Here is a 27,389-nt window from a genome sequence, read left to right on the forward strand (position 1 = left end):
GGATAGGTCTACCCCACTGTGATAAGACTATTGAACGGTTTCCTTATACAATGAGATGGACTATGACCTCACGATCTACCTTGTTGTGACCTTGCACCTTATTGCACTGCACTTTCTCTGTAGCTGCGACACTTTACTCTGTACTGTTATTGTTTTTACCTGTACTACATCAATGCACTCTGTAATAACTCAATGTAACTGCACTGAGTAATGAATTGACCTGCATAATCAGTTTGTAAGACAAGCTTTTCACTGTACCTCAGTACAAGTGACAATAATAAACCAATACCAAAAAACCCTCCTGGATGCACCTAACAGATTCTACCTCATCTAAACCCTGGCAGTAAGGGAGTCCCTGTCAATACTGGGGAAGTTAAAATTGCCCACTACAATAAGCCTATTGTTTTTGCATCTGTCCAGGATCTGCCTGCATATCTGTTCCTTCAGCTCCTGCTGGCTATTGGAAGGCCAATAATAAAACTCCATTCATTGTGATTTCACCTTTTCTATTCCTGTTCTATCCAGATGGCGTCGCTGTACATGCCCTCCAGGATGTCCCTTAAGTGCAACTGTGACACACTCCCTAATCAGTAATGCAACTCCCCCACCTCTTTTACATCCCTTTTATCATGTCTATAAAATCTGTACCCTGGAACATTGAGCTGCCAGTCCTACCCTTCTCTCAGCCAAGTTTCTGCAATGGCTGCAACATAGTTCCAGTTACTCAGTTAAACTCTAAGATTATTTGCCTTGCCTGTTCTACTTCTTACATTAAAATAAATACATTTGAGACAGTCAGTCCTGCCAAGTTCACTAACCTGGCCTTACCTGTTATCACTATTAGAATTACTTGACTGAACCTCTACTTTCTCAGTCACTCTACATGCTGACTTACTGCTCTGGTTCCCACGTCTGCTACACTAGTTTAAACTCTCCCAAGTAGCACTAGCAAACATCCCTGCAAGAATATTGGTGGCCTTGTACAAGTCCCACCTACCCTGGAATAAATCTCAATTATCCAGGTATCTGAAGCCCATTCACTAACTTGTCTGCATTATCTTAAAGCTCCTTTGGATCTTCATAACATATTATACCACAATCCATGTTGGCATCTTGGAAATGTGTAATAAAACCAGAAAATGCTGGAAGTGCTCAGCAGGTCAGACAACATATTTAGAAAGAAATAAAGTTAATGTCTCAGGTCAAAGACCTTAACTGCAACTGAAATATTAACTCTCTGAAATCCTGTCGAGTGTTTCCAGCATTTTGTTTTTACTAAAGATTTCTAACATGTTTTTATTTTGAATTGAATATATTGACTATTGTGAATAGCTGTGACCTGAGCACCGATCTGTATGGCGTACTACTAGTCTGCCCCTTTGGTGGTGGGGCGGTGGGTGGGGAGAAGCTTTTACTCTCGTTTCGTATCAACCAACTTCCGATAAATGCACTTTAAAGGCCTTCTGAAAATCAATTGTACTACCCCTAGTTCTCCCTTATCTATTCTATTAGTTAATGCTTCTTTTTAAAAAAAAGCTTGTCAAAGCGCATTTTGGAGACAGTGACCACAACTCCCTGACCTTTACCCTTGTCTTGGAGAGGGATAGGAGCAGATGGTATGGGAAAGTACTTAATTGGGGGTGGGAGAATTATGATGCTATTAAGCAGGAATTTAGGAGTGTGAATTGGGAGCAGATGTACTCAGGGGAAATGCACAATGGAAATATGGAAGTTGTTTAGAGATCACTTGCATGGGGTTCTGGATAGGTTTGTTCCATTGAGGCAGGAAAAGGATGGTAGGGTGAAGGAACCATGGTTGACAAGAAATGTGGAGTATCTAGTGAAAAGGAAGAAAGAAGAGCTTGCTTAAGGTTTAGGAATCAAGGATCAGACAGGGCTCTAGAGAGTTACAAGGTAGCCAGGAAGAAGCTCAAGAATGGACTTAGGAGAGCTACAAGATATCTTTATTAGTCCATGTAAATTGAAACAGTGAAATGCATCTTGTGTAGTGTTCTGCAGGCAGCCCACAAGTATTGCCACACTTCTGGCGCCAACATAGCATGCCCAAAACTTCCTAACCCGTATGTCTTTGGAATGTGGGAGGAAACCGGAGCACCCGGAGGAAACCCATACAGACACGGGGAGAACGTACAAACTCCTTACAGACAGTGGCTGAAATTGAACCTGGGTTGCTGGCACTGTAAAGTGTTATGCTAACCACTACACTACTGTGGAGGCATGAGAAGGCCTTGGTGAGTAGGATTAAGGAAAACCAAGGTGTTCTACTTTTATGTGAAGAACAGGATGACTAGAATGAAGGTAGGACCGATTAGGGATAGAGAAGGAAACGTGCCTGGGTTCGGAGAAGGTAGGGGAGGTCCTTAATGAATACTTTGCTTCAGTATTCACCTGTGAGAGAGAGTTTGACATTTGTGAGGGCAGTGTAAAACAGGCTGATAAGCTAGAATGGCGATGTTAAGGAGGAGGATGTGCTGGAATGTTTGAAAAACATTAGGACAGACAAGTCCCCTGGGCCAGATGGGATACATCCCAGGATACTACAGGAAGTGAGGGCCTGAACTGTGCTGTAGTGTTCTAAGGGCCTGATGGAATCTACCCCAGAATACCAAGGGAGACAAAGGAGGATATTGCTAGGGCCTTGACCAAAATCTTTGTGCCTTCTCAAGTCACAGGCGATGTTCCAGAACACTGAAGAGCAATTGTTGCTGCTTTGCGAGAAATAGGGTCAGACAAAGAAATTATAGGCCAGTGAGCCTTACCTCAGTGTAGGGAAATTAAGAATCTTATGGACAGGATTTACTTGCATTTGTATTTATTTGCACGTACTCACGTTATTTGCATGTACTTATTAGGTAACATCAACAGTTTTGTACAGGGCAAAGGGGAGCCCCATCTCGAGTTTATTGAGGAAGTGATGAAGATAATTGAAGAGGGTAGGGCAGTGAATGTTTCCTGCATGGACTTTAGTAAGCATTTGACAAGGTCTTTCATAGTAGGCTGGTCCAGAAAATTAACTCACATGGGATCCACAATGAGCTGGTAAACTGGATACAAAATTGGCTTGATCACAGACAGCAGAGGGTAGTGGTATACAGATGTTTCGCTAACTGGAGGTCTGTGACCAGTGGTGCTCACAAGAATTGGTGCTGGATGAAAATGTAGTGGTCTGATTAGCAAGCTTACAGACAGCATGAAAATTGGTGGAGTTGTGGATAATGAGGAAGACAGTCAAAGGATACAGGAGGATGTAAAATCGGTTGGAAATATAGACAGAGAAACAGCAGATGGAGTTTAATGAAGATGAGTGTGAGGAGTTGATTTTGAAGTCAAATGTAAGAGGAAGGTATATGACAGGACCTTGGTGCATTGATGTGCAGAAGGATCTTGGACTCCAAGTCCATTACTCCCTGAAAGTGGCAACACAAGTAGTAAGGGTGGTGTACAGCTTGCTTGCCTTCATTAGTTGGAGAAATGAGTATGAAAGTTGGTGATTCATGTTGCTGTTGTATAAAACTTTAATTAGGCCACATTTGGAGTATTTCATGCCATTCTTAGTTACAAGGAGAGATTGGACTGTTTTCTCTACAGAGTCAGAGGTTGAGGGCAATTGATAGATAGGCTAGCTGAGTGGTATCACAACGACAACCTCACATTCAACGTCAGCAAGACCAAGGAACTGATTGTGGACTTCAGGAAGGGAAAGTTGGGAGAACACACACCAGTCCTCATTGAGGGGTCAGCGGTGGAAAGGATGAGCAGCTTCAGGTTCCTGGGCATCGACATCTCAGAGGATCTATCCTGTGCCCAACACACTGATGCAATCACAAAGAAGGCACGCCACCAGCTCTACTTCAATGGGAGTTTGAGGAAATTCAGGATGTTACCAAAGACTCTTGCAAATTTCTACAGATGTACGGTGGAGAGCATTCTGACTGGTTGCATCACCGCCTGGTATGGAGGCTCCGATGCGCAGGACCAAAAGAGGCTGCAGAGGGTTGTACACTCAACTAGCTCCACCACAGGCACAACCTTCCCACCATTAAGGACATTTTCAAGAGACTGTGCCTTAAGGTGGCATCCACCATTAAGGACGCTCACCACACAGGACATATCCTCTTCACGTTACTACCATCGGGGAGGAGATACAGGAGCCGGAAGACCCACACTCAACATTTTAGGAACAGCTTTTTCCCCTCTGCCATCAGATTTCTGAATAGTCCATCAACCCACGAACACTACCTTGTTATTCTGCACTATTTTTGTAACTTATGGTAATTTTATATCTTGCACTGTACTGCTGCTGCAAAACAACCAATTTCATGACATGTCAGTGATAATAAACTTGATTCAATCTGATAGAAATATAGATAGAAAAATAGAGGCATAGAGAGAGTATATAGCCAGTCTTTTTCCCCAGGGTAGAAATGTCAAATACTAGAGAGCAAAAGTATCAGGTGAGATGGGGAAAGTTTAAAGGAGATGTGTGAGGAGCAAGGTATTTCTTTTAAGAAGAAACAGAGTGGTAGGTGCCTGGAACACACTGCTGGGGAGGTGGTGGAAGTGGAAGCAGTGGTAGTGATCCTTAAGAGGCATTTAAACAAACACAAACAGGCAGGGGAGAAAAAAAAGATACAGACCACATGCAGGTAATGGTAGTGTAGCGGTTAGCATAACACTATTACAGCGCCAATGACCCAGGTTCAATTTCTGCTGCTCTCTAAGGAGTTTGTACGTTCTCCCTTTGTCTGCATGAGTTTCCTCCAGGTGCTCCGGCTTCCTCCCACATTCCAAAGACGTACGGGTTGGGAAGTTGTCGGCGTGCTATGTTGGCGCTGGAAGCGTGGCGACACTTGTGGGCTGCCCCCAGAACACTCTACGCAAAGATGCATTTCACTGTGTGTTTCAATGTACATGTGAATAATAAAGATACCTTAACTAATGGGATTAGTTTAAATTGGCACCATGGCTGGCACAGACATGGTGGGCTGAAGGGTCTTTTCCTGTGCTCTACTGTTCTATGGGCAAATAGATGGCATACAAAATATAGTGTAGAAACATGAAGTTACCCAGTTGGGTAGGAAAATCAATGAGTATTACCTAAACTGTGATAAATAGAGAAATGTTGATGTCACTGACAGCAAACATGCAGGTGCAGCAAACAGTTAAGCCAGTAAATAGTATATTGGCCTTTATTGCAAGAGGCTTTGAATACTGGAGCAAGCATGTCTGACTACAATTATACAGTGCCTTTGTGAGCCCACACCCAAAGTACAGTATGCAGTTTTAGCCTCCTTTCTTGGACAAGAAGATACTTGCCATAGGGGAGTGCAACTAAGTTTCACCATACACAACTGAGACAGAACGGGTTAAGTGGACATTTACTCAAAGAAAGGGAGATCTCACTGAGATGTACAAAATTCTGACATGGCTTGACAGGATGGCTGCAGGGAGAACATTTCCAATGATTGGGGTAGGGGTCTAGAACAAGAGATCTGTATATGGAGCAAGATATTTAGGATTGAGGGGAGCTAGGAGGGTGCTGAATGGTGGAACTCTATGACAGAAAACTATGGAGGCAAAGTCATTATTCAAATAGCAGATAGTTTTCTGAACAGGAAAGGCATCAAGAGGCATGAAAGAGCAGGAATATGGTAGAGACTAGGCCATGTTCTTACTGAATGGCACAGTAGACTCAGAGCTGAAAAATCCTGTTTTTCTGTTTCTAAATCTCCATCTTGATATTATAGGTCAGATGCACTAGGAAAGATTCTGTAAAATGTTTGTTAACAGTTGACAGGCATTTTTTAATAGCACATTTATTGATGTTTTCCTCAATATCAAAATGTCTATAAACCAATCAGAAGCGTCTTAATCAAACCTTCAGGTGATTTGACTATGACACAATTTGTGTGCACTACCACTGCCCAATCTTGCTGCAAAGATTAACAAGCACTGTTAAGTTTTCCCTTTAAAAAAGTTCTCATCTGTACATCCCTAATTACATGATTGATTCCTTTTCCCAGCAAATGTATAGGAGCACTCAAAACAATTCAGTTTGATCAGACAGAAGAGCTCCATCAGTCATATGCTAGCAAAGCAACCAACAAATATTTATTGATAAATTACTACATGCCCCTTTCATAATACATTTGTTTAGCTCCATCTCCACTCATTACTGAATGGAACCAAGCCCAGTTAAACAATCCACACTACATAATTTGCACCATACCTGGTTAGAACTATTACTCCAACCAGTTCCTTGGAGCAGGCCTCCTGAAACCGATGCTCACCAAACTGTGCATATAACTGATGCATGACATCGTGTACAGTTTCGCTACGCAGAATCTTGTGACTGATATCTGCACAAAGCATGACACTGCTCTCGTAGTGCAGAATTGAAGTGGTGTATCCTGACCAAACCATGATTCTATTACAGGAAGGAGAAAAGTAATAGCAGTGTTCATATCTTTCATTAAAAAAAATCCTATAATGCTTTGTTTTCATTAAATTTAAACTCCATAGATAAATTCAGTCAATTTTTGAATTTACATTGAAGATCTTACATCTGTACAATCCCTAATTTGTTAGTATTATTACATTTCCCTTTCCAAATGTACATGCTGTAATTATATATTCCCACCCATGTAGTTACTTCAATGGTTTGGGGTGGATGGGGCAGAGTGGTAAAAAAGTATGACAAGCTACCAATTTAATATGAACACAAGTGAAAATAAGTATAGAAATTTAAAATAGTGTTACACACTACCCCAATTACCACCTGAAGACTACCCAAAGTTATGATTTTCAAGTATAAATCCAAGGAAGATTTAGGTGTTAACATGTGCACACTGCTTTAACACACACCTATGCTGTGGAATCATGATAGGATCCTTAGGATTGTAGTAATTTCGGCCAATTTGCTGCAAGGACATTATCTTTAAAAGTCTGAAAGAGAAACATAACATTTGGAAATTAAATGGGCTTCTGGACAAAACAACCAACATCATTTAATGTGAATATTGTTATTATAGTGAACTTCTGCATAATATCAACCTAATGAAGCACTGAATGCAGACAGCTCTGGCTGCAAGCACTGTTGAATGAGCCAAGCCAGGCTTCACATCCAACAAAATGCATTCAGACCATCTCAATGCTACTGCAGGGGACTGGGGTTGATATTGTGTATAGTTTATATCGAATGATTATTCGCTCACTTCTTTGTGAAAGGTAACTTTTCCCAGCTAAGACTTTATCAGGAGTACCGTTTCCTGTAGTTCACATGGACTGTTTAAATAGACCGTTGAAGCTCTGTTTCAAACTTACTGAAAGCACAATTCCATTATTAGCCAGGAGACTACAGATGCTAGAATTTCTGGAGCAAAAAAGCAAAATGCTGGAGAAAGGGTCAAAACCCAACATCTGGCCTGTTGTCTTGACCCAAAACAACAACTGCCCATTTCCCTCCACAGATGCTGCCTGACCCACTGAATTCCTGCTGCAGCATTTTGGTCTTTTTATTCAACTCATTAACCACCGAAGTAATTATAGTTAATTAGTTCAACTGCACTTACAACTACCCCAAGACAATATTTCATCCTTGAAAGATTATGGACAAGCTGGATAATTACTTGCATCTCAAAGTTACAAACAAGTGTGAAGATCAACTTGGCCAATTTGAAAACATCAACTTGATCAGCTAGTCAGACAAGCAAGGAACCAAATTAACAAGTAAACCATGCAAGTACATGGACATTCATTGGACATGGACATCTCTGGAAACACTGGTATTTGTTGTCCAGCTGTAATGGTCACAAATCACCGAGATATTTAAGAGTCAACCACATTGGTGGGTCTGGAGTCACCCATAGGCCACACTTGGCAAAAACAGTAGATTTCCTTCCTTGATGGATATTAGTGAACCAGATAGTTTTTTCAGCAGCATTGATACTAGCATTTTAATTCCAGATTTATTCATTCATTTGATTTTAAATTCCTCAGCTGCTATCTTGGGATTCAAACTGACGTCAGTGGGGTATGATCCAGGCCTCTGGACGCTACAATACCACTATATCCTCAGGTTTACCATAGTCTTGGAGTGGGATAGGAGCAGACAATTATGGGAAAGTATTTAACTGGGGAGGGGGGAAATTATGATACTATTAAGCAGGAACTTGGGAGCGTAAATTGGGAATAGATGTTCTGGGGGAAATGCACAATGGGAATGTGGAGGTTGTTTAGGGAGTACTTGCATGGGCTCCTCGATAGGTTTGTCCCATTGAGGCAGAGTAAGGATGGTAGAGTGAAGGAACCATGGTTGACAACAGATGTAGAACATCTTGTCAAGAGGAAGAAAGAAGCTTACCTAAATTTAGAAAGCCAGGATCAGATAGGGCCCTGGATAGTTACAAGGTAGCCAGGAGGGAGCTTAAGAATGGACTTAGGAGAGCTAGAAGGGGGCATGAGAAGACATTGGTGAGTAGGATTAAGGGAAAACTCCAAGGCATTCTACACATATGTGAAGAATAGGAACATGACTTGAGGGTAGGACCAATCAGGGATAAAAGAGGAAACATGTGCCTGGAGTCAGAAGAGGTAGGGAGGTCCCTAATAAATACTTTGCTTCAGTATTCACCAGTGAGAGAGACCTTGACATTTGTGAGGATGGCGTACAACAGGCTGATATGCTCGGGAATTTCAACACAAGGAAAGAGGATGTGCTGGAACTTTTGAAAAACATTAGGATAGATAAGTCACCAGGACTAGATGGGATATATATGCAAGGTTATTACGGGAAGCGAGGGAAGAGATTGCTGAACCTTTGATGATGTTCTTTGCCTCCTCACTGGCCACAGTAGTGCCAGATGATTGGAGGCTGGCAAATCTTGTTCCTTTGTTCAAGAAAGGGAGTAGGGATAACCCTGGGAATTATAGACCAGTGAGTCTTACTTCCGTGGTGGGAAAATTGCTGGAGAAGGTTCTGAGACACAGGATTTATGGACTTTGGAGAAGCATAGGCCGATTAGGGACAGTCAGCATGGCTTTGAGGGGCAGGTCGTGCCTCACAAGCCTGATTGAATTCTTTGAGGATGTGACAGAGCACATTGATGAAGGTCGAGCAGTGGATGTGGTGTACATCGATTTTAGTAAGGCGTTTGATAAGGTTCCTCATGGAAGGCTCATTCAGAAAGACAGGAGGCATGGGATCCAGGGAAACTTGGCTGTGTGGATTCAGAATTGGCTCGCTCATAGAAGACAGAGGGTGATGGTAGAGGGAGCATGTTCTGCCTGGAGGTCGGTGACCAGTGGTGTTCCTCAGGGATCTGTTCTGGGACCCCTGCTCTTTGTGATTTTTATAAATGACTTGGATGAGGATGTGGAATGGTGGATTGGTAAATTTGCAAATGACATGAAGGTTGGTGGTGTTGTGGATAGTGTAGAAGGTTGCTGTTGATTACAACAGGATATCAATAGGATGCAGAGCTGGGCTGAGAATGGTAGATGGAGTTCAACACAGAAAAGTGTTAAGTGATACACTTTAGAAGATTGAATTTGAAGGCAGGATATAAGGTTAATGGCAGGATTCTTAGCAGTGTGGAGGAACAGAAGGATCTTGAGGTCCACGTCCATAGATCCCTCAAGGTTGCCACACAGGTTGGTAGGTTTGTTAATAAGGCGTATGGTGTGTTGGCCATCGGTAATCAGGGTATTGAGTTCAAGAACTGCCAGGTAATGTTGCAGCTCTATAGAACTCTGGTTAGACCACACTTGGGAGTATTGTGTTCAGTTCTGGTCACCTCAATATAGAATGGATGTGGAAGCTTTAGAGAGGATACAAAGGAGATTTATCAGGATGCTGCCTGGATTGGAAAGCATGTTTTAGGGGGATAGGTTGAGCGAGCTATAGCTTTTCTCTTTGGAGAGAAGGAGGATGAGAGGTGACTTGATAGATGTGTACAAGATGAGCATTGATCAAGTGGACAGTCAGAGACTTTTTCTCAGGGAAAAAATGGCTAACATGAGGGGGAATAATTGTAAGGTGATTGGATTAGATGTCTTTATTAGTCACAAGTACATCAAAACACACAGTGAAATGCATCTTTTTGCATAGACTGTGCTGGGGCAGCCTGCAGGTGTCGCCACGCTTCCAGTGGCGCATAGCATGCCCACAACTTCCTAACCTGTACATCTTTGGAATGTGGGAAGAAACCGGAGCACCCGGAGGAAACCCACGCAGACATGGGGAGAACGTACAAACTCCTTACAGACGGCGGCCGGATTTGAACCCGGGTCACTGGTGCTGTAAAGCGTTACGCTAACCGCTACACTACCGTGCCTACCCTGGAGGAAGATACAGGGGGAGATGTCAGAGGCAAGTATTTTACACAGAGGGTGGTGGGTGCGTGGAACACACTGTTGGCAGAGGTGGTGGGGGCAGATACATTAGGGACATGTGAAAGACTCTTAGATAGACACATGAATGATAGAGAAATGGAGGGCGATATGGGAGGGAAGGATTAGATAGATCTTAGAGCAGGATAAAATGTCGGCACAACATTGCGGGCCAAAGGGCCTGTACTGTGCTGTAATGTTCTAGGTCATTGTACAAAGCAAGCACACACTGTAACAGAACATGCCTTTCATTAGTTATTTATTCATAGCATCAGGGGCATCAGTTGGTTTTGAACTGCCTACTAATAAAACAGACTTGCTTTCCAATAGGAAGGAGGCTAACAACAATTTTAGTGCAACTATTACACAATATTAATCATCTAATCGAATTTCAACTCTGCAATACCAACAGCTATTGCACCCATCACACCTCCACTAGCTTAACAACCGGGACTATCCAATCTATCTGCATAATTCTTGAAAGGTGTGAGATGAACACATAGGAACCATCACTTACCTCCTGAACACAATGTTGTAAAAGTGAAGGCATGTTGGAGAGGTGGGAGGCAATTCGTTGGTCAAGGTAACCGTTACCTTGACATTTTGGCCATCACGTGTCTGACTGAATAGTTCAGTGACCTTAAGATGAAAAATAGTCTCAAATTTTATTCAGCAAAAAACTCTGCTGTATAAAGACTCAAATATCCTCCACACACTTAACCCCAAGATAACTACTGCTACTGACAGAAGTTCAGATGTTCAAAAGCTTACTGATAAAAGTATCTTGCCTAATGTCAATCTAGTTGTGGGTTGACCATCTTAATGCTACTGCAGGTAACCAGGATTGATATTATGCATAGTTAATATTAAACAATTATTTGCTCACTTTTTTTTGTAGCTTATATGGACTTCACTTTAAATAGGCTTGAAGTACCCTCGGTCTCAAACTTATTGAAAGTACAATTTGATTACCAATAAACTCATTAACTACATCAATTCCTGGAATCTCAAGCGGAATTCTCATCTATGTTTCTGTTCCCATTCCTCAAATCTGCTACACCTGTAAGAGGATTCTCCAACCTAACAGTTCTATCAGCACTTCTCCAAACCTGATACATCCGATGAGTTTTCATTTCAGTACTTCCAAAATGGCCAATACATACATATATTAAATAACACTCCGATGTCCTATTCCCATTACGAGCATGCTACCAGGATGTGTTGATGTTGTAGTTCCAGTACCATTCTCAGGGGTCCCAGTTCAGAGCTGCAGGAACACAACCTACCAAGTCTCTGGTTTACAGCTGGTTGGCATCACAGCTCCATTCAAAATTAAAGTCAGGAACGTACTACCAGAAAGGCTGGTGAAAGGTGAACAGCTGGCACAAGGATAATAGATCAAACAGCCACTTTCATTGCAAGATTCTTAGAATGTCTTTACAACAATGAAAAAGCTGGTCATTAAAACGTTCAGTCTATATACTAAGCAGAGCCACCACATCAATCCACAATGTGCACTCAAAAGCCTCTACTTCAATCTGTAATGACAGAACCATGACTTAGCCTCAAGGTTCCCTTTTCATTTCACACCAGACTACATTTATTTTTTCCCTTTAAAACAAATAATTGCATTTTCATTGTCAAACAAGACTTCTTCAAACTTACTCTCTCTTCCAATTTTTTAGGAAGGAATAATAGAGTACCATCAAAAACACGAGTTCTGCCAAGGACTTTGTCATGCATAAACAACAGTACAGTACGCAGACGCCTTGATTCCATCTGAGGATTATAATCCACGTGGTATTGATATAGAACCCACTGTGGGCGAGAAATTAGGCGAATAAAGTTTGTTATCAGATGTATTACACTTCCAGAAACACCTGTAAATAATAAAAAAAATGATTTTCAACATTACCAATAGCAACCACAGTTTAAGAGTACAGGCAGTAACCAGGTTACAATAGGCTTCCATTCCTGAGAACTATTTGAAACCTGAACTGTTCTTAAGCTGGAAACAAACAAAAACATTGTGTGGGAGAGGATCACAGAAAAAGCTGTAATGGGAAAATGAGCAGGCACAAGAAGAGCAGCTGCCAGCTGGCCTCACTGACCCAGTGAGTGAGCTTGCTCTGAGCTGCCAGCTCTACTTGGCTTGACCCAGTCCTTGACTGTTGCGTCTCAGGAGGTTGGGATGGGGGAAAGAGAAGGCATGTAGAGATGCAACGGGGCTGCATCACCACAGCAGCTGCCAAATCCATCCCCATCCATCCCGCCAGTCTCCCAAATGCTCATTTGTATATATGGGGTGTCCAAGGCTTTCGTAACCTGGAGTGGACCTTTACTTTATTGACTAAAGTTCTTTGGGACAACTTGCAGTCAAAAGACACAGTAAAATGCCAATCTGCTTCATTTTTTAAATATACATAATATAATATATACACACATATATTAGGATCGGTGTTTATCTAAAGCACCTAGAATATACTTGGGGAATCTATACAAAATTTTTCACACACAGTCCCTGGGTTATGCAAGGCTTCTGTTGCTGAGAACTGTCCATAAACTGATTTCTCCACAAGTCAGAAGTGTCTGTTTTCTGTAGTGACCCACATCATTTTTGATTTACAGCGTGGTAACAGGCCCTTCCGGCCCAACGAGTCCACGCCGCACATTTTTTTTTAAAAACCCAAATTAACCTACCCATACGTCTTTGGAATGTGGGAGAAAACCGGAGCACCTGGAAGAAACCCACGCAGACACAGGAGAACATACAAACTCCTTACAGACAGCGACGGGACTCGAACCCCGATCGCTGGCACTGTAATAGCGTCGCGCTAACCGCTATGCTACCGTGCCACCCTTCTCTACATAAACTTGCTATAATCCTAACACTACCTGTAATTAAACTAATAGAATATATTTTGCATCCAGTCATTAATGAATACCATGAAACTTCGAATAAAATATTTTCACTAGCTTGAAAAATACTTTAAAAATACATGGGAGAATATGTGTAAAGTCAGATTTCTGCAAGTCAGGTTATTCATAACCCAGGGAGCTCCTGCAAGGATGGAAATAAGAGATATTTGGGAGGATCTAGGCTAATATCATTGACTATGATTGATTAGAGGCCATTATTCAAAGAGATAGTAGTAATGTTAGAAAGCTAGGGGATGGGTGGGAAGGGTGCAAAAGACTATGGAATAGCAGAGGAAACAAATTTTATTTCTAAAAATTCTGTTGAATGGAAGTTTGTATGTAGATTAAAGAGCAAGAAACACTTATCAATTAACAGATTCATGCTGATGATAATTGCACATAGCATTAAGGGAAATTCATGCATGGACAAGGCATGGTTTGGAGGCAAAAAGGTAACAGATGTTTAAAAAATCTTAGAGAGATCAATGCTAGAGTTATTCTGATTTCAGTATATACAATAATCTTAAACTTGTACAGCACATACATCGTGAGACAAAGAGCTTGAGCCTGTACTATTCTATAATAATTTTTTCCAATTTGGGAATCAAGCAAAAATTTGACATTTCATTGAGAACTGCAAGAATGCATTACAGAGCAGGTGATGGAGAAAAATATGCATTATTTATTGTGGTGGGAGAAGGGGGGAGGTTAGAAACATTTTAAATATCAGAATGGAAAGGGATATCAGTGCTTTGAATCAAACTGATGAAGTCTAACAGGCAAGTCCCAGTCCCACAGCACCAATAGCCTGTCCTGGTCCAACCACGGGGACACCACAGCCAAGAAAGCTCACCAGCACCTCTACTTCCTCAGGAGGCTAAAAAAATTTGACATGTCCTTTTTGACACTCACTAACTTTTATCGATTCACCATAGAAAGCATCCTATCTGGATGCATCACGCTTGGTATGGCAAAATGCTCTGCCCAGGACCGCAAGAAACTGCGGAGAGTTGTGGACACAGCCCAGCACATCATGGAAACCAGCCTCCCCTCCATGGACTCCGTCTATACCTCTCGCTACCTTGGTGAAACAGCCTGCATAATCAAAGACCCCACCCACCCAGGTCATTCTCTCTTCTCTCCCACCAGGCAGAAGATACAGGAGCCTGAGGGCACATACCACCAGGCTCAAGGACAGCTTCTATCCCACAGTGATAAGACTATTGAACAGTTCCCTTTTACAATGAGATGGACACTTGATCTCACAACCTACCTAGTTATGACCTTACACCTTATCGTCTACCTGCAATGCACTTCCCTGTAGCTGTGGCAATTTACTCTGTATTCTGTTATTGTACAAGTGACAATAATAAACCAATACCAATCAAGAGTCATTAACAAAGGAGGCATTCTAAACATTAGAAAGCTTTGACCATTTTTGGAGCACGCTGCAATTTGGGCATCCTAACAAGAGTACCAATGTGTTAAAATAAAATAGTACTCATCTTAAAAGGACAAAACAAAAACCTTTACAGGTGACCCCCTATGTTATGGCTGTTTAGGTAACAGAAATTCACCCTTACAGAATTCACAAATCACTACCCAAAAATTTGAGATACTAAACAAAATTCACTCACAGAATGTGTGTAAAAAAAAGTAAATCAAATTTAATTTTCAACTTCTGTTTCTTGGCACAGGCGCAGACGATGTAACTTTCCGTTATGGAAAATCATGAAACAGAACTTTTTCTAGGAATGCAACCCCCCTCCCCCAGTAATGGAGGTGTCGCCTATATAAAGCTGTGAAAGGACAATCACCTTGTTGCCTTCTTAGTGAGATTTCTGCAAAGTATCCAAGTATCTCATTGTTTTAGCCAGACTTTGTCCCTAGATTTGAGCACTGCCAAATTACATTCATGAAGGAGGAATGAATTTGAAGAAATTACTGCACATAAAATTAGGTAATAAAAATGTATCAGTAAATGCTAAGTACATTGGTCCCATCAATGCACAAGGATTCCTTGCTTCTCTGCTGATCTGTATTACAATGAATCCACTGGTTCACTAGTGACTTCACAAAACTTTTATCAGGATACTGCTAACTGCTTGATCCTGGAATTGTTGGCATCACCTACACCATGGCTCAAGTACAAGTCAGCTTTTTTTTTTACTTACTATGAAAGCCAAACCAAAAACTGCAGACGGTACTGAATCCTATTCCACTGGCTATTTTTAAGAGGCAAAGAATAGGAATAGGACAAAGTCAATGAGAACATTGTGGTGAAATGAGGAAATTAGAAAATGAAAGAAATGAAATAACAGAAGATGAAGTTTTTTTAAAAAAACAATTTAGAACAGACACTTAACCACTTCAGTGGAGATTTGGAATCAGAAGGCAAAACAATCACAATATAAATAAGATTCAACTAAAGAATCTGAACATCATTACAAATAACTGTAAATGAAGCCCTAGACTGCTTCACGTTAGTGTTTACCTGCTTTGGACTCCCTGACATGTTCCATGGCCATTCTGGTGTTAACTCCAAGATCATGAAAATCTCGTCGCCGTCCACCTCTTTCCATTAAAGACAGTTCTTTAAATCCAGCAGATACCACCTCAACTACCACATTTTCAAGAAACAAAAATAAACTATAAGATGCCAAAGTGAATACAGTGGAACAATTTCTCCCCTTCAAGAAAATACTATCACCACATTTAAGAAACATTTAAGTGACACTTAGACAAGCACTCCTAATAGGCAGGCAAATGAGATTAGATGGCAAAAAAAGTTGGCATAGATACGAGGGCCCATTTCTGTGCTGTACAATTCCATGACTCTACTCCATAAAGCTCTATCGCATCTAACTTAATTGTATTGGGTGGTAATCTAAACAATCTGCAACACTAAATTTTCAGTTACAGAAGCATATTGTACCTGTAGACAAGGTGAATGCTTTTTTTAAAAATAAAATCTGCAACTAGAAAATAAAATCAAGAAATTCTCATAGCAGGTGCATTTGATCAGCATTTACCTATGCTACATGATATCGGGGTACCTACATGCTTTTCTACACAAGTTCTGGAGTCTTTAAAAAATATAACTAGTGTTATTACCAGAAAAAGAAAAATAGTAGAGAAACACTGTACTTCTGACTGAAGCTGCAGTAGAGACTGAAGGATTTAGGGTTAGGGTTAGGACTGAAGTATGCTAATAACGTCAAAACACTACTGTTCAGAATCAACCAACCCTAAACCTTACAGCAAGATTCTCAGCTCTGGATTTTTAGGCATTTAGCCAGAGGTTTAAGCACTGATCTCCCAGCACACAAGTGAATACTCAATTTGTCATCTAAATCAAAAAGGTCATCTATTAGAAGCTTACAAAGTGTGATACAAAAGTTGTAATGTACATATATTGTAAGAAACAGCAATACATGCATTGTAAAATCAAAGCTCACCTTCTTTGCGCCCTAGTCCTCCAGGGGGCCCTCGCTGTCGACCACGACCAACTAGTTCAGGCTCCCATACGCTGACAGGAATTGTGGAAGGTACTGCAGAAGGCATCTAATTGGCAAAGTAGAAACTATTCATTTTTGAGGCCATTAAATTACTATCCAGTCCTAGTAACCTACAGTCATTTTTGAAATTCAAATTAATTGGCCTAGCTCTAATTTTGAGATTATGCCCTAATTAAATAAGTAGAATAGATAAAGACCTTAAACAGATCGTCCTTCAAAAAATCTAATTCTGCTCGTAAGCTTATGCAAGTTGTTCCAAATTCAATCTTTCAATTCATGTACCATCCCAGCAAAACTGTACAACTCCCTCTTAAATGCATTTACTAAGGGTAACCAGAACTAAACATCATACAAGTGATGTCCTAACCAAAACAAAGAAAATGTTACTTTCCCAGTTTTATTCACATCTTCCAAAAACTTTGGTAACAAAGCAACATCATCTGCGCACGTATCAAGAAACACTGGTTATAGAGTCAAACAGCACAGAAACAGTCCCTTTAGCCCAACTGGTCCATGCCAACCAAGATTCCCATCTAAGCTAGTCCCACATGCCTGTGTTTGACCCATATCGCTCTAAACCTTTCCTATCCATATACCTGTCCAAGTACCTTTTAAATGTTGTTAATGTACCTGCCTCAACCACTTCCTCTAACAGCTCATTCCATATACAGACCACCTTCTAGGAGAAAAGGTTGCCCCTCAGGTTGCTATCCAGTCTCTTCCCTCTCACCACAAACCTATGCCCTCAAGTTCTTGATTCCCTATCCCTGGAAAGAAGACCGTGTGCATTCACCCTACCTTTGCCCCTCAATTTTATAGTCCTCTGCAAGATCACCCCTCATTCTCTTATGGTCCAATGAAAAAAGTCCCAACCTGCTCAACGTCTCTCCATAACTCAGTCCCTCAGGTCCCTGCAACATTCTCGTAAATCTTTCTGTACTCTTTCCAGCTTAATGGCGCCTTTTCTGTAGCAGGGTGACCCAAACTGAACACAATATTCCAAATGTGGCCTCTTGTACAACTGCAAAGTCTCAACTTCTATACTCACCGCCCTGACTGAAGGCCAACGTTTCAAACACCACCTTCAGCACCATCTACCTGCGATGCCACTTTCAGGGAACCATGTACTTGTACTCCCAAAGTCCCTCTGTTCTACTCCCCAGGGCCCTATCATTCACTGTGAAAGTCCTATCCTTATTTGATTTCCCAAAACGCCACACCTTGCACTTATCCAAATTCAATTCCATTTGCCATTCCTCGGCCCACTTACCAAGCTGATCAAGATCCCTCTGTAAATCCCAATAACCACCACCTACTTTAGTGTCATCTGCAAACTTACTAACTATGCCTCGTACATTCTCATCCAAATCATTGATAGAGATGACAAATCCTGGGGAACACCACTAGTCACGGGCTTCCAGTCCAAAAAAAAGACCTTCCACCATCACCCTCTGCTTCCTAAAATTAATCCAATTCTGTATCCAATTAGCCAGTAGTCCTTGGGTCCCATGCGATCTAACTTGCCATAGCAGCCTACCACGTAGAACCTTAAAGGCCTTACTGAAGCCCATATAGACCATGTCCATCACCCTGCCTTCATCGAGCTTGGTTATTTCTTCAAAAAACTCAATCAAATTTGTGAGTCATGATTTGTCAGGCACAAAGCCATGCTGACTATCCCTAATCAACCTGTCTTTCCAAATGCTTGTACATCTTATCCCTCTGAATCCTCTCTAGTAACTTACCTACCACAGATGTTAGGCTTACTGGCCTATAGTTCCCAGGTTTTCCTTTGCTGCCTTTCTTAAATAAAGGCACAGTATTAGCCACCCTCCAGATTTCCAACACTTCACTCAACACTAATGACGAAGCATATAATCACAGCCAGGGCTGCCATAGCTTCTTCTCTAGCTTCCCACAATATTCTTGAATATATCTGATTGGGCCCTGGAGATTTATCTACCCTCGTATGTTTTGAGACATTCAATACCTCCATTGCTATAATACAGACTATCCCAAAAACCTCCCCATTATCCGAAGGTCTGGTCTTCATGTCCTCCATGGTAAAAACAGAAGGGAAATACTCATTAAGGACTTTGTCGATCTCCTGGGTTCCACACATAGATGTCCACTTTGGTCTCTGACTCTCTCGGGTTTCTCTTTTTCCTTTAGTATACATAAAAGCTCTTTGGATTCTCCTTAATCTTCTCTGCCAAAGGTATTTCATATCCCCTTTTTACTCTTCTGATTTCCTTGTGGAGTATAGGGTTTGCAGGAGAATACTCCAGAGGATTCACTTGATCCCAGCTGCATATCCTGACCCATGCCTCCTCCTTTTCCCTGACCAGAACTCTATATCCCTCATCATCCAGGGTTTCCTACTCCTGTCAACTTTGCCCTTCACTTTAACAGCATCAGGCAGATCTTGAACTTGCGATATCTTACTTTTAAAAGCCTCCCACTTGCCAGATGTCTCTTTGCCTGCAAACAACCCACTCCAACCAAGTTTTGCAAGTTCTTGTCTAATACTGTCAAAATTTGCCTTGCCTCAATTTAAGAGATCTGTCTCTTTCCATAACTAATTTCAACCTAATAGAACTATGGTCACTGATCCCAAAGTACTCCCCCACTGACACCTCAGCCACTTGCTCTCTCCGCAGTAGAGCCTTCAATATATTGCATGAGAAAACTTTTCTAAACACACTTAACAAATTCCACCCCGTCTAAGCCCTTAGCAGAATGGCAGCCCCAGTCCATATTAAGAAAGTTAATATTCCCTACAATGACAACCCTATTATTCTTGCAACTTCCTGCATCCTCCTTGCATATTTGTTCCTCTAATTCCTATTGACTATTAGGAAGCCTATAGTACAATCCCAACAAGGCGATCATCCCCTTCTTACTTCTCAGCTCCACCCATAAAGCCTCACTGGACAATCCCCCAGTAATTTCATCTCAGACTACTACCGTTATGTTCTCCTTAATCAAAAATACAACCCCCTCTTTCCTCCACTTCTCTCACGCCAATTGCACCTGTACCCTGGAACATTGAGCTTCTTCTCCTCCACCATCAGATTTCTGAACAGTCCATTCTTTCCTTTCTTCCTTTCTTTGCATTATTTATTTGTTATAATTTATAGTAATTTTTATGTTTTGCACCGTACTGCTGCTGCAAAATAACAAATTCCACGTCATAAATCAGTAGAATAAATCTGATTCAGATTCTGGAACTTCTGTTACTTTTACATCTTTCCATGATCTGCCTACACATGTTCCTCTCTCTCTCACTGGCTATTGGGAGGCCGATAGTATAACTGCTCTTCACTTATTCGTGAGCTCTACTCATATTGCCCTTCTGGGATGAGTCCTCCAGGATGTCCCAAGTGCTACTGTGACATTCAAGTAGTGCTACTCCCCCACCTCTTCTACATCCCTCTCTATTGCATCTGAAACATCCGAATTCTGGAACATTAAGCTTCCAGTCTTGCCCTTCCCTCAACCAAGTCTGTTTCGGCTACAACATCGTACTTCCATGTACTAATCCATGCCCCAGGTTCATCTGCATTACTCACAGTACTCCTTTTTTGAAATAAATACACTTCAACCCATCAGCCCTGCCACGTTTATTAATCTGGCCCTGTCTGTTCTTCCTTTCAAGTTAACCTGACCTAACCTCTAGCTCCACGATGACCTACTGCTCTGGTTCCCAACCCCTGCCGTGCAGGTTTAAACTCCAAGTAGCACTAGCAGACCTCCCTGCAAAGTTCTTTGTGCCCCTCCAGTTTAGGTGCAACCCACCCTTCTTGTACAACTCCCATTTGTGCTGGAAGAGATGATCCATGTACCTGAAGCCCTGCTTCCCTCATGCACTAGCTCCTTAGCCAAGCATTTAACTGAACTATTTTCCTATTAACTAGAAGTAATCTTGAGATTACAACCCTAGACGTCCTGCTTTTTAAACTTTATGCCTAATCCTCCTAATTCTCTTTGCAGGATCTCATCTCTCTTCCTGCCTACGTTGTTAGAACCAATATGGACCATAACCCTGGCTGCTCACTTCCCCTTTCAGAATGTCCTGTGCATGCTCAGAGACATCCTTGACCCTGGCCTCAGTGAGGCAACACATCATCCTGGAGTCTCTCTTACCACTACAGAAACATCTCTCTGTGCCCCTGACTAAACAGTCCCCTATCAGTATTGCTCACCTAGTCCTTGCCCTCCCCTGCAGTACAACAGACCCAGTCATGGTGCCCCTTATCTAGCAGTTGCTGTCATGTTCTCCCGAGGCCAACAGTATCCAAAGTGGTGTACTTGTTTGAGAGGGGAACAGCCACCACAATAAATGCATTATTGTGGTTTGATGCATTTTAAATTTAAACTGGTGTTACCGTTCTCATAAAGAATTCTATGTCGTATTTATTTTGCATTATTTTGGTTTGTCAGTTGTAAATTTGGTTGGGTGGGGGAGGGGGAGAAGGAGTAATTATTCAACCTAATAATCTGATGAAAGCCATTCTGAGATTAACGATAACAGAAACAAGGTTTTTTTTAAGATTGTAACAAGATGTAGAACAACTGGGAAAGTGGGCCAAGGAATGGGAGATGGAAATTAAATCAATCCAGTGCAAAATGTTGCATTTTAGGAAGTTAAACCAGGGCAGGAGTTGCACATAAATAGAGTGCCAGAGGAAGTGGTAGTGGCAGGTACAGTTACAATGTTTAAAAGGCATTTAGATAGGTACATGGACAGGAAAGGTTTAGAGGGACATACGCCAAACAGGACTAGCTCAGGCAACTTGGGTCAAAGAGCCTGTTTCTGTACCATATAACTATGACCAAGGACAAGAGCAACAAGAAAATTCAAATACAAAGAAACATTAGATAAAAGAATTTAAAAATCAAATCACAATAGTGCAACATCAGAATATATGAAAGAAAACAATCCATCCAAGTGAAAGACCACCTTGCTATTGTAAATCAATGCTTATTAAAGTAATCTTAATTAACCTAATAATCAACCTCTAACCTAATAACTTTGAATACAATAACTAACATTTAAGTAACCGTTCTGTTCAGAAAATCACATCAGTGCAAGGCAAAAATATCACCAGTCATGAACACTAAACCTACATTACTGAAATCTTTTGGCGAAACACCGGCCTCAATAGAAACTTGCAACATGGAACAATTGCATTGGGATTTATTAATACTGCTTCTTGAAATCAGGAGCTTGCTGAAAACTGTTCAGTTCAAATTCAGTCTCACCTGGATGATTAGTGGTCAGTGCTATTTGATTTTTGTGTTAAGTACTTTATATTACTTTTCAAACGGTAGCAGATGGTAGTTGCCGATTATATTTATTGAGCAACACTGTACAAGCTAAGTTGCAAACCAGTCTATTTAAAAAAAAATAAAATGTAAGCAACAAAATGACTCACCGGCCTTGGGGCAAGAGGTTGTGAACTTGCTTCAGGGACACGTGCCCTGCCACGAGCTCGCGAACGGGCTCTTCCAGTCATTTTTAAAAAAATATATATACACAAATCCCAACTTCCTACTAGTTATCTGGAGAAGGAAAAAAACCATGTAAACTGACAGTGTCCAGCTGAAACCTTGTGTCAGAGCCCCAGGAATACCAGCACTGTACATTGGAAAGTTTCAGATATAAGAAACGAAGATAAAACTTTCCTCAAAGATCCTTTCCATGAAAAGATTGCAAGCTGTAGAACTTCCTACAATGCAACATATTATCAACCCCAAATTTGACTCTGTGGAGATTAGAGAGCACATTAAAATCATGGGTTTACATTAAAAGATTGCTGAAACAAGACATTTCACTATGAGATTTTTTCAGCACTTCATCTGATGGCTAAATCTTGCCTGTTGTAATAAATACAAATCACTAATCTAGATGTGATGTTCTCCATTTCTGGAGGGCTTTTCTGTCCTATTCCACAAAGAACAAAAACATTTAGGAACAAACACTACCTTGTTATTCCTTTTGTTCTTGCACTATTTAGTAATTAACTGTAATTTTTATGTCTTTGCACTGTACTGCTGCTGCAAAATAATAAATTTCATGTCATATAAGTCAGTGATAATAAACTAATTAAATTTGGCTTCTCTTTTCAAAACTCACGCACCTGCAAAACTTTTTACAATGTTTTGATCTTTCTTATGGCACCACCCATATTCTATTTTTCCTTTTAAATATTAAGCATCTCCTGTATACATTTTAACATGGTTACCCAATCTACCATACCAAACACAGTTTACTTTGTTTAGATACGAGACTGAACAGAATCAGTTAAATTCTAGGATGTTATGATCACTCTTTCCCACCATCAGATGCCCATTTTACGCAAACCCCACCCCATCAATGTTCCCCACCCACTCCCTAGATTCCGCCCCTCACTTACATTGGAGAGGGGAGGGGGTGGGGAGGGGGGGAGAGGGGAGAGGGGGGAGGAGGGAGAGGGGGGAGAGGGGGGGGAGAGGGGGGGGGGAGAGGGGGGAGGGGGGAGGGGGGAGAGGGGGGGGAGAGGGGGGGGGGGAGAGGGGGGGGAGAGGGGGGGGGAGAGGGGGGGGGGAGAGGGGGGGGGAGAGGGGGGGGGAGAGGGGGGGGGGAGGAGGGGGGAGGGAGAGGGGGGGGGGAGAGGGGGGGGGGAGAGGGGGGGGGAGAGGGGGGGGGGAGAGGGGGGGGGGAGAGGGGGGGGGGAGAGGGGGGGGGGAGAGGGGGGAGGGAGGGGAGGGGGAGGGAGGGGGAGGGGGAGGGAGGGGGAGGGGGGGGGAGGGGGGGGAGGGGGGGGGAGGGGGGAGGGGGGAGGGAGGGGGAGGGGGGGAGGGGGGGGAGGGAGGGGGAGGGAGGGGGAGGGAGGGGGAGGGAGGGGAGGGAGGGAGGGGGGGAGGGGGGAGGAGAGGGGGGAGGGGGGAGGAGAGGGGGGAGGGGGAGGAGAGGGGGGAGGGGGCAGAGAGGGGGGAAGAGGAGGAGAGGGGGGAGGGGGCAGAGAGGGGGGAGGAGGAGAGGGGGGAGGGGGCAGAGAGGGGGGAGGGGGCAGAGAGGGGGGAGGGGGAGGAGAGGGGGGGAGGGGGAGGAGAGGGGGGGAGGGGGGGAGGAGAGCGGGGGAGGGGGGGAGGAGAGCGGGGGAGGGGGAGGAGAGCGGGGAGGGGAGGAGAGGGGGGAGAGAGAGGGGGGAGGGGGGAGAGGAGGTGGGGGAGGGGGGAGAGAGAGGGGGGAGGGGGGAGAGAGGAGGGGGGGAGTGGGAGAGAGAGGGGGGGAGGGGGGAGAGAGAGAGGGGGAGGAGTGAAAGAGAGGGAGGAGGGGAGGGGGAGAGAGAGGGGGTGGGGGGGGGGGAGAGAGGGGGGGGAGGGGGGAGAGAGAGGGGGGAGGGGGGGGAGAGAGGGGGGGAGAGGGGGGGAGAGGGGGGGGGGAGAGGGGGGGGGGAGAGGGGGGGGAGGGGGGGGAGGGGGGGGAGAGGGGGGAGGGAGGGGGGGAAGAGAGGCGGGGGGGAGAGAGGGGGGGGAGAGAGGGGGGGGAGAGAGTGGGGGGGAGAGGAGGGAGGGGGGGAAGAGAGGCGGGGGGAGAGAGAGGGGGGAGAGAGGGGGGAGAGAGGGGGGGGAGAGAGGGGGGAGAGAGGGGGGGGGGGGGGGGGGGGGGAGGGGGGGGGGGGGGGGGGGGGGGGGGGGGGAGGGGGGAGGGAGGGGGGGAGGGGGAGAGAGGGGGGAGGGGGGGAGAGAGGGGGGGAGAGAGGGGGGGGGAGAGGGGGAGGGGGGGAGGGGGGAGGGAGGGGGGGAGGGGGGAGGGAGGGGGGAGGGGGGAGGGGGGGGAGGAGAGGGGGGGGAGGGGGGAGGGGAGGGGAGGGAGGGGGGGAGGGGGGGGGAGGGGGGGGGAGGGAGGGAGGAGAGGGGGGGAGGATGAGGGGGAGGAGGGGGGAGGGAGGGGAGGGAGGGGGAGGGAGGGGGGAGGGAGGGGGGAGGGGGGGGAGGGAGGGGGGAGAGGGGGGGGAGAGGGGGGGGAGAGGGGGGGAGAGGGGGGGGGAGAGGGGGGGGAGAGGGGGGAGGGAGGGATGGGGGGAGGGGGAGGGAGGGGGGGGAGGAGGGGGGGAGAGGGGGGGGGAGAGGGGGGAGGGGGGGAGAGGGGGGGAGGGAGGGGGGGGAGGAGGGGGGGGGAGGAGGGGGAGGGAGGGAGGGGGGAGGGAGGGAGGGAGGGGGGGGGAGGAGGGGGGGGAGAGGGGGGGGAGGGAGGGGGGGGAGAGAGGGGAGAGGGAGAGAGGGGGAGGGAGAGAGGGGGAGGGAGAGAGGGGGAGGGAGAGAGGGGGAGGGAGAGAGGGGGAGGGAGAGGAGGGGGGGGAGGAGGGGGAGAGAGGGGAGGGGAGGAGAGGGGGGGGAGAGGGGGGGGGAGAGGGGGGGAGGGGGGGGGAAGAGAGGCGGGGGGAGAGAGGGGAGCCCAGCCCCGGGCGCACTCACATCTCACGCTACAAGCGAAGTGGCTTCAACCGTCTCCCGCGCGCGGGCCTGCGCACTCCATTTATAGTCTTCCGCGCAACCGTCAAGCTCACAGACCTCCCACTTAAACTACACACTGGGACATCGACCCGTTCGCTGTTTCATAAAGATATCGCTTTACTTACTATAGTAATTTTTTCTTAAAAACAAATAAATCGAGACCAAGGCTATCGGACGCCTCGGGAATTGGCAGGGTTTCTGCCGCCGCCCCTGCCGTTCTGCGCATGCTCAGTGGTTGCTCCCGCCGAACGTGCCGCCAGGGCTCGGCCGCGCGGGAATCGGGAGGGGAAACGGGCGACGGCCGTCCTCGGTAACTCGGCTTTGTGTATAGTAAAGCCACATGGCTGTTAAAGGAAGCTTTTCTAGAATGTTCTTGCTCTTCGGGCCTGTTTTGTGCTGTATGGTTCTATGGTTCTGTTTGTGTTAACCGATTGGCATCAGTAGCGTCGGTTATTTGCCCTTCGCACTCGCCTCGGCCCCGTCCCATTCACTGAGACGGTGGCTGATCCCCGCCTCGGCCCCGTCCCGTTCACTGAGACGGTGGCTGATCCCCGCCTCGGCCCCGTCCCGTTCACTGAGACGGTGGCTGATCCCCGCCTCGGCCCCGTCCCGTTCACTGAGACGGTGGCTGATCCCCGCTACGAGACGGTGGCTGATCCCCGCCTCGGCCCCGTCCCGTTCACTGAGACGGTGGCTGATCCCCGCCTCGGCCCCGTCCCGTTCACTGAGACGGTGGCTGATCCCCGCCTCGGCCCCGTCCCGTTCACTGAGACGGTGGCTGATCCCCGCCTCGGCCCCGTCCCGTTCACTGAGACCGTGGCTGATCCCCACCTCAGCACCACTTACGTGCACTACCGTGCACCTTAAATCCCTTAAGTATCTGAAAATCTATGGCTCTCCATTCCTGAATATACTCTGCTACTGAGTCTCCACAACTCTGTGTAGAGAATTACAATGATTTACCACTTCTGAAGCATTTTCTCCTCTCTTCAGAATGGTTGACCCCTTATTTTGAGACAGTTAGCTCCTGGTTCGAGACACCCCAGCCAGGGGAAATATCATCCTCAAAACCTGCCATGAGAAAGCCCATTGTGCCAGTCTGTCTAATTTCTCCATTCATGGCAAGCTCCTATCCCCATCCCAGGATTCAATCTGGGCAATATTTGCTGCACTCCTTTTGCACTCACCAGTGTTCTATATAATTGGAACAAATCCTCTTGCAATAAAAGCCAAAATAAGATTTGCCTTAGTATCACTTGCTGTTTCTGCATGTTAATATTCAGTGGTTTATGTACAAAAACAATCAAGTCCATCTAGAAACCAACACCCTTCGCCATTTAAAAAGTAATCTGCTTTTGTTTAACCAAGTTGGGAAACCTCTCAATTTTTCACAATATATTCTACCTGGCATGTTTTTCTGCTTCCTCTCCATAACTCACACTGCCACTCTAATATTTTGTAATGGAGTCACAGCACAACACAAAGTCCACGCTGACCATCAAGCAAGTTTATACTAATCCCATCTTTATTCCCATCAACTCTCTCCAGTTTCCACTTGCCTTTGCACTATTTACACTGGCCAATGAATGTACCAACCTGCACACTTTTGTTATGTGGGATGAAACCGAACACCAAGGGAAACCCATGCAGCCACAGGGAACTCATGGAAACACCACACAGTCAGCACCAGAGGTCAGGATTGAACCGGGGTCACCAGAGCTGTGAGGCAGCAACTTTACTAGCTGCACCACTGTGTTGCCCTATCTTTAGTAAAGTTGGATATGTTACATATAGTCCCTACATTCAGATTATTGATATAGATTGAGTACAACTGGAGGTCCTGAACTGATCCCTACAGCACCCCAGTAATCATAGCTTCCAGCCCAATAATGACCCATTTATTTCTACTCTCTATTAACTTCCTATAACAAATACTTGATCCATGCTGGAGTATTACACCCAGTACTATATTTGCTAATTTTGGTTAATAATTTTGTGTGGGCCTTACCAAAGACCTTCTGAACATCAAATTTGCAT

General features: G+C 44.7%; 1 protein-coding gene across 1 annotated transcript in view; it reads right to left on the reverse strand.

The window, feature by feature from the left end:
- piwil1 (piwi-like RNA-mediated gene silencing 1) overlaps positions 1 to 25,390 on the reverse strand; it is a 61,548-nt gene extending 36,158 nt beyond the window's left edge. Inside the window, exons 1-8 of the mRNA XM_052031900.1 lie at positions 25,314 to 25,390; positions 22,286 to 22,412; positions 16,788 to 16,893; positions 15,824 to 15,949; positions 12,076 to 12,290; positions 10,928 to 11,049; positions 6,886 to 6,966; positions 6,251 to 6,448 (exon numbers count right to left, since the gene is read on the reverse strand). Coding sequence (XP_051887860.1) covers positions 6,251 to 6,448; positions 6,886 to 6,966; positions 10,928 to 11,049; positions 12,076 to 12,290; positions 15,824 to 15,949; positions 16,788 to 16,893; positions 22,286 to 22,366 — 929 coding nt within the window. The 5' untranslated portion in view covers positions 22,367 to 22,412; positions 25,314 to 25,390. The remainder of the gene's footprint in view (positions 1 to 6,250; positions 6,449 to 6,885; positions 6,967 to 10,927; positions 11,050 to 12,075; positions 12,291 to 15,823; positions 15,950 to 16,787; positions 16,894 to 22,285; positions 22,413 to 25,313) is intronic.
- Positions 25,391 to 27,389: the final 1,999 nt, after the last annotated feature.

This window comes from Pristis pectinata, chromosome 17 (genome assembly GCF_009764475.1).
Source record: "Pristis pectinata isolate sPriPec2 chromosome 17, sPriPec2.1.pri, whole genome shotgun sequence".
Lineage (NCBI taxonomy): Eukaryota > Metazoa > Chordata > Chondrichthyes > Rhinopristiformes > Pristidae > Pristis > Pristis pectinata.